The sequence below is a fragment of the Henckelia pumila genome, chromosome 2, assembly GCF_033568475.1.
Source record: "Henckelia pumila isolate YLH828 chromosome 2, ASM3356847v2, whole genome shotgun sequence".
NCBI classification, from domain to species: Eukaryota; Viridiplantae; Streptophyta; class Magnoliopsida; order Lamiales; family Gesneriaceae; genus Henckelia; species Henckelia pumila.
Window position 1 is genome coordinate 20660326 of NC_133121.1, and position 14790 is coordinate 20675115.

Consider the following 14790-nt stretch of genomic DNA (forward strand, 5'->3'; position numbering starts at 1 on the left):
TCCTGGAATTTTATAGGATCGAGCGCAGCACTATTCATCCGGAAAAAATAATTTTTTTTTTATTTTAATTTCCTACCAGGCATTGATTATCGATGTTTGCTAATATTATCTTAAGATTAGATGATTAGAATTGGGGTCTCAATGCCTGGATGGTACTTGATCTCACAATCGTAGTCCTTCAGCAAATCCATCCAACGACGCTGCCTCATGTTCAACTCAGCCTGAGTGAACAAGTACTTCAAACTTTTATGATCAGTGAAGATCTTGAACTTCTCACAGTACAAATAATGACGCCATATCTTAAGAGCAACGACGATGGCTGCAAGCTCTAAATCGTGTACGGGATAGTTCTCCTCGTGAGTCTTCAATTGCCTCGAGGCATAGGAAATCAAATGACCTCTCTGTGATAATACACATCCCAACCCCTGGAGAGAAGCATCGGTGTGAACTACAAAGCCACCTGATCCAGACGGTAGAGCCAACACTGGAGCTGTAGTCAGACGGCGTCGCAACTCGTGAAAACTCTCCTCGCACTCCGACGTCCAAACGAAAGGTACGTCCTTCCTTGTCAGCTGCGTCAAAGGCTTCGCAATCTGAGAAAAATTCTCCACGAATCTCCGGTAGTAGCCTGCCTTCCCAAGAAAACTACGAATCTCCGAAATTGTCGTCGGGCGTGACCAATTCAAAATGGCTTCCGTCTTACTAGGATCAACGGAAACACCGTCTCGTGAAATCACATGACCAAGAAAGAAAACTCAATCAATCCAGAATTCACACTTGCTCAACTTATCATACAACTTCCTCTCTCTCAGTATCTGCAGTACTGTACGGAGATGGAACACGTGCTCGTCGACGCTGCGAGAATACACCAGGATATCATCGATGAACACTACCACAAACTTATCCAAAAAGTCACGAAATACTCTGTTCTTCAAATCCATGAAGACTTCTGGAGCATTCGTCAATCCAAACGGCATCACTAAGAACTCGTAGTGACCATACCGCGTGCGAAATGCCATCTTAGAGATGTCCTCATCTCTAACCCTCAATTGGTGATATCCCGATCGTAGATCAATCTTTGAATAAATAGAAGTACCCTGTAACTGATCGAAAAGATCATCTATCCGCGGAAGAGGATACTTATTCTTCACCGTCGCTTGATTAAGATGTCGATAGTCTATGCAAAGACGCATCGATCCATCTTTCTTCTTAACAAAAAGTACTGGGTCTCCCCATGGCGAAACACTCCGCCGAATGTAACCCTTATCAAGAAGATCTTGAAGCTGATTCTGAAACTCTCTCATATCAGAGGGTGCTAAACGGTATGGAGCTCTAGAAATCGGTGTTGTCCCTGGCACTAACTCAATGCCAAACTCGATCTCTCTCGCTGGTGGTAAGCCTGGAATATCTTCTGGAAACACATCGGGAAACTCACGGACTACGGGTATCTCCTGGATGTCTGGTCCCTCCAAGGATGCATCGATGGCGTAGATAAGGTAGCCTTCCCCGCCAGACTTTAAAGCACGTCGGGATTTCAGAGCAAAAACCACTGGCATCGGGGGTCGCACTCCCTCACCATAGAAGTACCGTGCCTCGCCATCCTCAGGACGAAACTGAACAAACCGCTGATAGCAATCCAATATCGCTCTGTAGGTAGTCAAGAGATCAATCTCGATAATACAGTCAAAATCCTCCATAGCTAGGATCAGTGTTTTAAAAACCGGACCGGTTCGACCGGGAACCGGTCGCTGGTCCGGTCCGGAATACCCCTAAAAACCGTTTTAACGGTTCAACCGCTCAGAATCGGTCAAGAACCGGTCAAAACCGGTCGAACCGGCCAAGAACCAGCTAAGAACCGGTCCCAAGAACCGGCCAGAAAACCGGTTGAACCGGTTTTCGAATTTTTTTTAATTTTTTTTAAAAAATTGTTTTTTTTAATTTTAAAATCTTAATTTAATATTTTATTATATATATACACATGATTATTTGAAATTTGTACTTCGTTAAAAATATTATTTTTCTATTATTATATTTTTTTAATTAATTTATTTATTTATAAAAATATAGTATATATAACTATAATTAATATTTTGAATATATTTATATAGTTATTTATTTTTTAAACTATGATAAATATATTTTTGTTTATTTATATACATCTTTTAGATTTATAAAATTTAAAAGATATTATTAATTATATTATATTATATAAACGGTTTTCCGGTCCGACCGTCCGGTTAAAACGGCTGAACCGGTTGGACCGTTTTTTTAAGATAGACCGGTTCGATCACCGGTCCGGTTATGAAAACATTGGCTAGGATCATCAGGTTAGCACTAAGCTGATACCCCTCGAAATCCAAAGAACAATCCACCACTAGACGCTTAGCTAACACCTCGCTACCCATAGGAGTAGAGACCACTAGCAACACGTCTAAAGGAATAAACGACAATATATACTTCTTAGCAAAACGTGCTGAGATGAATGAGTGTGATGCACCCGTATCAATCAAAACATATGTGAGAAAACCACATAAACTACAGGTACCTGCAATCATATGGTCATTGTCTGCCTTCTCCTGCTCCTGGTTCAATGCAAAGACCTGCCCCTGAACACGTGGCCATAAGGAATAATGACCACGGGAAGAAGTCTGTCGCGACGATGGCTGCGACTTCTGGTGCTGCTGATGAGAAGGCTGATGCGGCTGCTGTACTGACGCCTGAGAACCTCTAGAACCACTAGCCGCTCCTATCAACATAGGGCAGTCCCTCTTCATATGTCACTCCTGACCACACTGGTAACATGCGCTGGCCGAAATAGGGCACGGTCTTGCAGGATGTCTCCGCTTGCACTGGCAACATCGGCTCATCCTCTGGCTACCAAAACGCTGCACTCCGCCAGATTCGGAAGAAGAATAAGAAGTACCACCTTGCTTCTTGAAAGACTGACCCCTCGGACCCAAAGAACTAGTCGGTTTGGATGATAAGGAAGGAATCATAGACATGTTTCTCCGTAGACTATCATTAGCTTGATGGCAACGGTCCACCAAACCCTCATAGGTCATGTCGCTCCTAACAGCAACCATCTGATGAATTTCAGGGTTCAAACCCTGAAGGAAATGATCAAACATGGCCACAGAACTCTCAGCGATATGCGGGCGATAAGGTAGAAGATCAAAGAACTTCTGCTGATACTTCTCAATAGTCATCGTCCCCTATCGCAGTCCAAGAAACTCACTAGCTCTCGCCTGACGAAGGGCTGGAGGAAAATACAATCTCTGGAAAGCGGTACAAAACTTAGTCCAAGTAGCTGCTCCTCTTGCTGCTACAAATGGTGCATAAGTAGATCTCCACCATTTCCTTGCTCGTCCCTCTAGTAAGAAACCAAGAGTCTCCATCTTTTCCTCGTCTGTGAAACAAAACTCTCTGAAGCAATGCTTCACCCTCTCTAGCCAGTCCTCAGCAGCCTCTGGGGTCTCGCCTCCTACTAATGGCTTAGGGCTCACTTGCATAAACCTATGCATGTTGAATCTCCTCTGCTCTTTGCGATGTTCACGGCAATGTCGACGACCGTCTCCACCATTCCAACGACCATCACCTCCACTGTCGTGGCTCTCATCGTAATCTACCATATGTCAATTAATAACAGATAATGTATTAATCCTCTTTACTAATATATTCCCAGTTGCAATGCGCTCTGATACCAATAAATGTAGCGACCTACCCGGATACACTATCTAATCAGAGTTTAACTAGCGCGCATTAACATTAAAAAGCGTAAAGAGCGGAATATTCAAAATACAACAAATCTAATCGGCATAATACAACTGACGACAAAATTAGTGTATAAATACTCTTATACAACCAAATCGAAAGTCTTAGGGTAACAAACCCTACCACTAAAACCTCGCTGCAACAGGTAGCAACCTCAACCCTGCTGCGAGTCACCTGAACCGTCCAGCCTAAAACCTGCCCACCACAAGGAATCCCAAAAGAAACCAACACAGGGGCGTGAGCGACAACGCTCAATACGAAAGCAATGATATATATACTAATATGCAACAAGTAAATGACTTTAAAATACTGGTTAAAATAGTCTTCTCAGGGCGCCAATGAATATACAGTACCGTGCTAAGAGAGCGACTACGCGGGGTACTCGTATATTCTCCTATCAACTATAGCGTCAAAACCCACCATCGTGGCTGCTCTTAGTGATAGCAAAACCAGGGGCTGAGTGTCCTCATACACGAATCCATAAGGAGTAACCCCTCACCGATGAAAACTGTCAATGACTCACATCATACCAAATGCAGTCAACCGTAAAAATATGCATGTGCTAAAGCCATAAAACATGGTAAAATATATAGCACATACTCATGCAACATATAAACATATATATCATGTCGGCTATTTCGGTCAGTACTTACGTACCTCTAACAATTGCAGTCAAATCATAGCACCACTGGTCTAGACTCCAAGCCTACTAGTCCAGTCTATTGCTACTACAATGCAATTACCCATGCATAAATAATTAAGCTCTAAAAGTCTTAACTAAGATATTGCATACTCCTAAATATTTTTAGGAAGCCAAAGTTATAACTGCGTCCGTCGTCAGCCCTTTGTTGTCGATAGCCTCGAAACTAGACCACAGCTTCGCTACGATGCCGGGATCGCTATGCCACTTCCAGATTATCCATAGGACGCCTAGATCTCCCTAGATCTGAGTTAGAAGGTCTAGGAATCGAGAGAGAAGATAGGAGATGTGCGAGTGAAAATAAACCTCGGCTCCCCCTTTATAAACGAAGTTTGGGCCGTCCGAACCCAGTTCGGAGCCTCCGAACATGATCGGAGCGTCCGATCCCAACTTCGGACCGTCCGATGTCCCATCCACACGTAATCCATGATGTCACCTTGTTTACGTAATTGATGACGTAAGCTCTAGCACTGTTCGGATCCTCCGAACCTGCCGACGGACCGTCCGAACACGATCGGAGCCTCCGAACTTCACTTCGAATCGTCCGAACATCTTCGGATCCTCCGGTCATCTCCCCGGGCTGTCCGATCATTAGGAATATTAATTATGATTAATTTCATTAATCACTTTATTGGGTTACGGGTTACTACAAGATCGAACTCATCCTAAGGCACCCCGAGAAAACCACCAGGGTTGTTTCAAAACTCGAAGAGGAGTTGAAAGTCGCGCTGATCTCTTGCTTGAGAAGAAATGTGGTTGTATTTGCATGGTGCCCAGATGAGCTAATAGGCATCTCACCTGAGATAGCGGAGCATCGTTTGAATATTATCTCGGGTGCTCGGCTGATTAGACAGAAGAAAAGGTATTTCGGGGTCGAAAAAAACAAAGTCACAGCAGAGCAAGTATAGACACTTTTAACGGCAATGCATATCAGAGAAGTCCAGTTTTCATCATGGATTTCCAATGTAGTTTTGGTACCAAAGGCGGTGGGGATGTAGCGAATGTGCATTGATTTTTGTGATCTTATTAAGGCATGTCCTAAAGATTGTCACCCCTACCTTGCATTGATCAGCTAGTCGATTCTACAATTGGGTATGAGCTTATATGCTTTATAGATGCTTACCAAGGCTATCTCCAAATACATTTGGCCCGGAAAGACCAAGAGAAAGTCAGTTTTGTCATGGCAAGTGGAACTTATTGCTATGTGGTCATGCCGTTTGGACTTAATAATGCAGGGTTCACATACCAGAGACTAATAGACAGGATATTCAAAGGGAAAGCAGGCCATAGTGTGGAATTGTATGTGGATGACATATTGGTAAAGTCTAAGAAGGGGAATTATCACGTGCCAGACCTTGAGGAGACATTCTCTACTCTCCGTAAGTATGGTATAAATTTAAATCCAGCTAAGTGTACCTTTGACGTTAAGGGAGGCAAGTTCCTCGGATACATAGTCACGGAAAGAGGGATTGAGGTCAACCCGGAAAAGGTGAGGTCTATCCAGGAGATGACACCACCCAAATATGTTCGGGACGTGCAACGTCTTACTGGCTGAATTGCAGCCTTGTCGAGGTTCATATCTCGTTCAGCGCATCGTAGTTACTATTTTTTCTAAATTTTTAGAAAAGCATAGAAGTTCTAATGGAACGATAAATGCGAGAGGTCTTTCATAGACCACAAAGAACATCTGGCATACCTCCCCATCTTGGTCAAGCCGAGCCCAGGAGAACGACTATGGGTATATCTGTCGGCAACTCAGCATTAATATATGTATCAATCAAACAATATGGAACAGACCAGAAGCCTTTCTACTATGTAAGTCGTGCGCTCACAGGACCAGGGACCAGGTATACCGAGGTAGAGAAGATTGCCATGGCCCTAAATTACCACAGCCCGGAGGTTAAGACCTTACTTCCTCTCTCAATTGATCACAGTGATGATTAACAGTTCAGTGGGGCGGATCATGACTCAACCCGATATCTTGGGGAGGTTGGTGAAGTGGACATTGGAACTGGGGGAGTATGATATTGAATACCAGCCCCGGACAGCGATCAAGACACAAGCTCTATCAGATTTCATACCTGAGATAACCAGGGGCCATTCCAAGGAAACATGGAAGGTGTATGTGGATGAAGCATCCAACAAAGAAGGGAGTGGGGTGGGAGTAGGCTTCTTTCTCCTTCTGGGGAAAAAAACAAAGTTGGCGGTGAAGCTGGACTTCCGTGCCTCAAATAATAAATTTGAATATGAGACCGTGCTGGTGGGACTCAGAGCGGCTGGGAAATGGACATCTCTCGATTTGTTATCTATTCTGATTCCCAATTGGCTACTAAGCAAGTCAAGGGCTCCTATGAAACAAAGAATGAAAGGCTAGTTGAATATGTCTGAGCTATACAGGAACTCTCGAGGCACTTTGTGGAATGGATTATTGTGCAAATACCGAGAACGGAGAACACTGAAGCCAATGTCCTAGCTAAAATGGCAACATCTCTTACTGTCCTTTCCGATTGAGAAGTCATTTACCAAATTGAGCTCGTCTCGGGGTACCAGGCAGCATCCCCAGCGCCCACTCCCTCGGGATGGATGAGTAGCTTGATACAGTATATGACAAGAGGATATTTTCCAGAGAATCTCCTTTAATCCATTCAGTTGAAGAGAAGGGCCTTGATTTTTCGTGTTGATTGAGAGCACTTTATACAAAATATCATTCTCAAGTCCTTTATTGCGATGTCTAAGGGTGATCACGATGCGGTTTGGCGGTTTTTCATAAGAAATTCAAACCGAATTGCCAATTGCGGTTCGGTTATATTTTATTTTTTTGTTGCGGTTTTATATGTAAAATCTTTTTGGCGGTTTTTGGCGGTTTTAAGCGGTTGCGGTCGGTTCGCGGTTTTTTTTAATGATAGGTAAAATGAAAAAAAATAAAACCATTCAAATTATTAAAATAATGAATGAAAACTATAATAAACAAAATAAAACTAAATAAAATAACAATCAGACGACAAAATAAAGTTAATCAACTATAATATGTTTAGACAAGGTTGAAGATTAATATTTGTATAGAGAAGTAGTAAATAGATTATGAAGAGAGAAAGAGGGGAATTTTTTTTTAAAAGAGTTGAGAGAGAAGAGAGTGGAGGCGGCATAGGATCGAATCTATTGTGTATAATGTATATACAATGTGTATAAATATAACCCTAGCTAAATACCACTATCCACGGCGGTGCGGTGCGGGGCGGTTTAGGCCAAAAATTATAACCAAACCATGGCGGAGGGGCGGTTTTCATTTTTTTTAAAAACCGCGGTTATTTCAAAACATGAGATACGATGGTGTGGGGCGGTGCGGGGTGGTCGGTTCGGGCGGTTTTTGAAAAAATGTGATCACCCCTAGCGATGTCTGGGGGAAGAAGAGGCAGAGTATGTGCTGAAGGAAACACATGAAGGCTGTTGTGCAGATCATTTGGGGGCTGTAGCTGTAGTAACCCATATCCTGTTTTAAGTTAATTAAATATTAATCATGATTAAGGGTTACTAAATACATGATCAAGAGATTAAATGAGATTAAAATATGAATTCTGGACTTTGAATGTTTTTGTAATTTCGGAAGGTCCGAACTACACAGAGTTCGGAAGCAAGGAAGGCCTCGGAAGCAAGGCAGATCGGAACATTTGATCATAGGAACGGAGCTTCCGATCGTGATCGGAAGGTTCGAAGACAGGATTGGAGCTTCCGATGATGTGTACCAGTGACTAATCTATGAAGTCTGACATGTGTATGCCATGCAGAGATCGGAACGTCCAAACTCTAATTGGAGCTTCCGATCTCCAGCATCCGATGACGTGTCAGGCATGCAGAGATCGGAACTTTCGATCCCCTGATCTGAGCTTCCGTTAACAGCCACGATTGGGGCTATAAATATGGGTCTTCAGACGATCATGAATTGAAGTACCAATTTCGAGTTTCCCTTCTTTGATCAGTAGTATATTGAGGGCCTGACAGTATAAGTGAGGTACTAGACTAATAGCATCCAGTTGAGAGTAAAAACTAAGGTTTCGACATCAATGGGCTAACTAAGGATGAAAGTATGGTCCGAGAATTCTAATTAATTTATACGAGTATATGTTAGCTTGGTTAAGGCTTGTAGAGCATGATTAGTGATACGATATATATTTTACTTTAGGCTTGGAACCTAGACTCTAATAGACTTGATCTACTACTAGAGGTACGTAAGTACTGACTGAGATATCCAGCGAGTATACATGATTATTTGTTGCATTTACGTGTCATGATATATGTTTTACTGCTTTTATATTCATATGTCATGTGCAGATACAAGTTGAGCATGTTTTATTTGTGATAACCATGATAGTAGAGCCGCTCAGCTCTATAATTGTTTATATTATCTAACACCGAGAGTTACTACTTAAGCGGAGACTGATACTACGGTGATCTAGATGAGTGTGGATGTACCTCTTGGGTTGACTCCCAGCTGGTACTATACTCAGGGCACCTAGTCTGAGCATGACTTGATAGATGACTAGTTACCCAGTCATCATACTTGCATGCATGATATCTATATGTTTACTCATATTTACATATTGAGCATTATTCGCTCACGTCCATGTTATTATTCTGGACACCCCATTCGATGGGGCAGGTCTGAAGCTGGACGGAGCGAGTGGATCGAGGCAAGGTTAGCTGCAGGTTCAGGATGTTCTGGAAGTTTTTACTACTATCTGTATATATTTTTGGGAATAAATATTTGGTTTGGTTTTACCAGTTGATTCCTGCCGGTTTTCTTGTAATTATGGGATTTTAGTTTCCGCGCAATAAACTCTGTTTAAGTTTGAATTATTCCTGTTATTTTATATATTAATCAAATTGCATGCTTAAGACTGCTAGTTAGTAGGTAATCTGTGTGGGTCACTACATTTATGGTATCAGAGCATGCAAAATGAAAACTTGGGTCTTTTGGGATTAGTAATCTGAATTAGGATTTGATTGGTTGATAATATTTGCAGTATTATGGCCGATCAAGGAGAGAATCTTCTGTATTAGGTCCTGCAGAAGCAAGAAATGTTCCGGGACAACAACATGGACATCATCATCGCCATCACCATGAGGGTCAACGTCGCTATATGATTAATAAGTTTCTACAGGTGGGACCGAAACCCTTAGTGGGAGGCAAAAATCCTGAGGTTGCGGAGGATTGGATGGCCAAAATCGAAAGTACATTCCGAGCTTTCGATTGCACTGAGGAATAGAGGATGAAAGTTCTTGACTTTGTTCTGGAAGGCTGATCACGTAAATAGTGGGAAACGAAGTCTAATCAGCTTCGTACTGAGAAAGGCTAGGTAACTTGGGAGGACTTTCGCCAACATTTTCGAAAGTTTTATTTTTCTCCAGCAGTACGCCAGGCAAATCAACAGCGATTCATATATTTATTGCCTTATCATCCTCATATCAATGCCAGTGATGATTCGAAATATGACATGTTCTTGCAAGGGTTGAACCAGGAAATCTATGCACAGGTGGTGATCTGTGACAATTCTACATCTTATGAAAATCTGGTTAATCGATGCCGCTAGGTGGAGATCAATATCAGATGGGCAAAGATAATGATGCCAGTCCAGCCCAGTGGATCACTTGGACCCCGCTCACTGCCATTCATGAAGAAGGGTTCTACTTCTGTATCTACTTCTACTTCTTCTTCGGGTTCTCGTGGATTCTTTCGATTTGGGAAGAAGAAGAAGGAGGGACGATGTGATCACTGTGGACGACGACACCCGACTGAGGAACATTGGAGGACATATGGAACTTGTTTTATCCGCGACGAGAAGGGACATATGCGCCGTGATTGTCCACGACGGATAGAGGGCACTAGTTCTGATGGAGCTAGTGGATCTCAGGATTTTATCCAGCCATATCAGCCGTCAGCACCTCCGAATATTTCTAGCCTGCAACCCAGGACTCAGGGGCAGGTGTATTCTCTCAATCGGGATCAGGAAAGCGCTGAAAGTGACAAGATGCTAGCAGGTACTTTCTTATTATGTGGTATACCTGCTCTTGTATTTATTGATACTGGTGCATCACATTCATTCATATCTAGCCGATTTGTCAAGAAATACCAGTTACCTTATGTATCCCTAGATTTGGACTTAGTGATATCTACTCCTATGGGTCGGGAAATTACAACTAAGCATTTAGTGATGGGATGTGTGCCAGAATCTGAGGGTCATTTCTTGATAGCTAATTTGATGATATTAGTGATGTTTGACTTTGATTGCATCTTGAGAATTGATATGCTGACGTTATATCATGATTTTGTTGACTGTTAGCAAAGGCTGGTCCAGTTTCATCTAGATGAGGGTTACAGTTGGTATTTTAGGGTGAGGGAGCGCGATCCGCGATGCCACTTGTGTCGGCTTTGAAGGCCTGTCATGCCTTAGAGTTTGGCGGGGATGACTATCTCATCTATGTTGTTGATACTACCCAGAGTAGTCATGATATTGAGCATATTCCTATTGTTAGTGAATTCCCTGATGTGTTTACTGATGAGATTGTAGTGACCCAGATTTCATTTTAAGATAATAATATGATAAACATGATTAAGAGTTAGTATTTAACCAATTCAAGTGCTTAATCGGGCTTCATAAACAAAACTTGAACTTCCGAAGTTTGGCCAGGATCGGAGAGTCTGAACCCAGTTCGGACGATCCTGTAACGCCCCAAAAATTTATTACCGAATTAATTGGCAATTAAAATAATTTTTGAGTGGATAAAATAATTATTGCGGCCAACTGAGTTACATGGTGTATTTATAAAATACATGTGTCAATTAGTCAATGAGTTTGACTATTATTAGATATCTGGTAATATTGACATTTTGAGATAATTATTGAGATATTGAATTAAAAATAATTATTTATGCCAAATAATTTAATTCGGAGAAAATAATTAGTTTGGGCCTCTGGTTAAAGCCTAAGATTGACTTAATTTTTTTTTGGGAATTTACTGGTCAACTTGACTGGTCATAGTTCACTATTCCAGATAATTGTAAAATGTGTTAAATTTCATATTGGTGTAAAATAACACGTGTATTGAATTGGATTGGACCGGATCATTTTAGGACCAATTTTCTATGCATAGTAAGTATTTTTCCTATCTCATGCACAAACCCCAAAAACACACATTAAATAATAATAAAAATATTTTTTAATGAAAAAAAAAAAGACAAAGGGCGCTCTTGAATTCAAGAGCGCCCTTTGTCTGACATTTCAAAAAGCTCTTCCCACTATGGGAAGAGCTTTTTCCTGCACGCCAGGTGGCACAGTGGGAGCTCGAAAGAGCTCACACTGTGGATGCCCTTAGAGTTTGGGTTAAATACATAAATTCTGATGTTGTTTGTATTTCTAGAAATACCTTGTTTCGGATATGACAAAAATCTATACTCGAAAGAAAGATAAACTTAAGCAAGTTTTGGCTCGTATTGAAAATAGAATCTGTTTAACTTCAGATTTGTGGACTGCGTGCACTAGTGAGGGCTATATTTGTTTGATTGGACATTTTGTTGATGAAAATTAGAAATTGAACAGTAAAATACTTAGCTTTGCTCACATGCCTTCTCCACACCCGGGAGTTGAATTGGCCGCAAAATTATTTGAATTTTTGAAGGAATGGGGAATTGAGAAAAATATTTTTTCTTTGACATTGGATAATGCATCTAGCAATGACAATATGCAAGATATTTTGAAAGAGCAACTCTATTTGCATAATAGCTTGTTATGTGAAGGAGATTTTTTTCATATTCGTTGTTCTGCTCATATACTGAATCTCATTGTTCAATAAAGCCTGAAAGTGGCTAGCGCAACTTTGAACAAAATTAGAGAATCTGTCAAGTATGTGAAAGGTTCTGAGAGTAGGTTGAAAAAATTTGAAGAATGTGTGGGAGCGGTTGGTGGAATTGAAACTAATATTGGCTCGCGATTGGATGTATCTACTCGTTGGAATTCCACATATCTGATGTTAGATAGTGCTATCAAATATAAAAGGGATTTTGTTTCTCAACAGTTGAATGATAGAAATTATAAGTATTGTCCTTCAAGTGAAGAATGGGTAAGAGGAGAAAAGCTATGTGAGTTTCTTGAGCCATTTTATGATACTACCAACTTGATTTCTGGCTCTTTTTATCCAACATCAAATTTGTATTTTATGCAAGTTTGGAAAATTGAAGTATTGTTGAAATAAAACTTGTGGAATGAAGACGTAGTAATAAGTGATATGTGTAAAAGAATGAAAGAGAAGTTTGACAAGTACTGGACTCAATATAGCATGATACTTGCATTTGGTGCTATTCTTGACCCACGGATAAAACTTTCTATGTTGGAGTATTTTTATTCGAAAGTTGAGAATGATCATCTTAAATGTCAAGAGAAGATGTCAGTTGTGAAGAAAAAGTAATACAAACTTTTTGAACAATATTCAAATTCCAACAAGACTAGTTCTTCACAATCTGAATCTTTTTCTACCACACTTACCCAAATGCAAAGTGGCGGAGGATGTAGACGTAAAGGCAAAAGAATTTTTGATGTGAGTATTCTATTACTTTTTATTTTTTTAATTTATTATCTAATTGATATGTTGTAAATATTATGTGATTATATGCATCAATTATTGTAGGAAATTAAAGCTTATGAGAGTCAAACTATAACAAATGCTGGAAAAACTCAATTGGATCTCTATTTAGAAGAACCAAAACTTGAATTTGCATATTATGAAGATTTGGCTGTGTTGAAGTATTGGATGGATCACAAGCATCGGTACCCAACCCTTGCACTAATGGCGCGTGGTATTTTGGCTATTCCTATAAGGCTATAACCACAGTTGCATCAGAATCACCTTTTTCGATTGGTGCTCATGTGCTCACCAAGTATAGAAGTTGTACCCTTCCCGAAAACGTCCAAGCTCTTATTTGCACTCGTAATTGGTTACATGGTTATGTTAATGGTAATTTCATTGACAAATTATTGAATTTTGTTGTTCACTTATTTTATATACTAATTTATTGTGATTTGGGTTTTTGATGTCCTTTTCTAATCTTAATGTAGATAATGAAGACGGTGCAAGAATTAAGACAATTTTATCTCGTGAGGGATCAAATGTTTTGGAAATTATTGATGAAGAAGAAGAAGAAAAAATGAGGAGGATTAGGAACGAATGATGCAACAGTGGTCACGGCCTATGAGAAGATTAGAAAAATGAATAATCTAACAGTAGTAGACTTTTTTTTTTGAACTAAGTAGACTTAAAGGATCAAATATTATTTTTGATTATTTATGTCATTTACAATGTGTTATTCTTGTATGATGTCGGTTGTTGAATATTTGTACAATTATTTGAATGTTTTATTTATGTTTTTTTTTTGAATTTTTGGCGTGTTGGACCGTTTAACCCGCGGCCCGCAGCAGGTTGGGTTGGGTTGGGATTTTTTTGGCCCGCCCCCTGAGGCGGGGCAGGGCGGACCAGCCCGTCTAACATCTCTAATTGATATGACCCACAGGAAAATAATTTTTATGTTTATGACATGCCAATGCTTATGTTATGTATTATGTTACATATTATGTTATGATCTACATTACGACACAGTTTATGCATATGATTTTACGATCATGCATGCATTAGAATCCTCAGGTTATTTTTATATACGTTATGTGCTTGCATGTGGTTTTATTTAATAGTACTCGTTATTAAAGGTAGAGCATGCTGGGCCTTTAGGCTCACTAGATCTAAATGGTGTGCAGGTGAGTTTTATGTTATTCAGGAGGTTATGGTCCCGACTGGTGGTGAAGACCTCTGTGCATCCGTGGCGAGCTAGCACACCCGTGACCTTCACCAGCTCATGTTTCAGTTGATTTAGTTTATGATGAAATATTTTATGTATTGAGCTATTTTTCGCACATGTTTACTATTTCTCATTAGTTAGCTTACTTTTGAGATTATAGTCATTTGCATTGATTTCAACCTGCTCGAGTTTTTAAAATTTTAAAATGCAATCGATTTTTATTATGCATTAAATTTTATGAAAATATATTTTAAATATAGATGCATATATGTATGGGCATATATGTAATATAAAAAAAATTTCGAGTAAGGGTCGTTTTATTTGGTATCAGAGCAAGGTCCTTGGAGGATTAGATAGTCTGCTACGTAGAGCTCAGAAGTCGCACTGCTAGTCTGTGAGTTTTTAAATGCTTTTAATTATGTTTTATGAATGGGACCCATGAGTTAGATTCTTTTCACTAAAATTTATGTTATAAAAC

At 40.2% G+C, this 14790-nt stretch overlaps 1 protein-coding gene across 1 annotated transcript in view; it reads right to left on the reverse strand.

Annotated features, from left to right (window-relative positions):
- Positions 1-1697, reverse strand: part of LOC140877342 (uncharacterized) — a 33020-nt gene extending 31323 nt beyond the window's left edge. The window contains exons 1-3 of the mRNA XM_073280879.1: positions 1224-1697; positions 796-855; positions 414-698 (exon numbers count right to left, since the gene is read on the reverse strand). Of these exons, the coding sequence (XP_073136980.1) occupies positions 414-698; positions 796-855; positions 1224-1697 (819 nt within the window). The remainder of the gene's footprint in view (positions 1-413; positions 699-795; positions 856-1223) is intronic.
- Positions 1698-14790: the final 13093 nt, after the last annotated feature.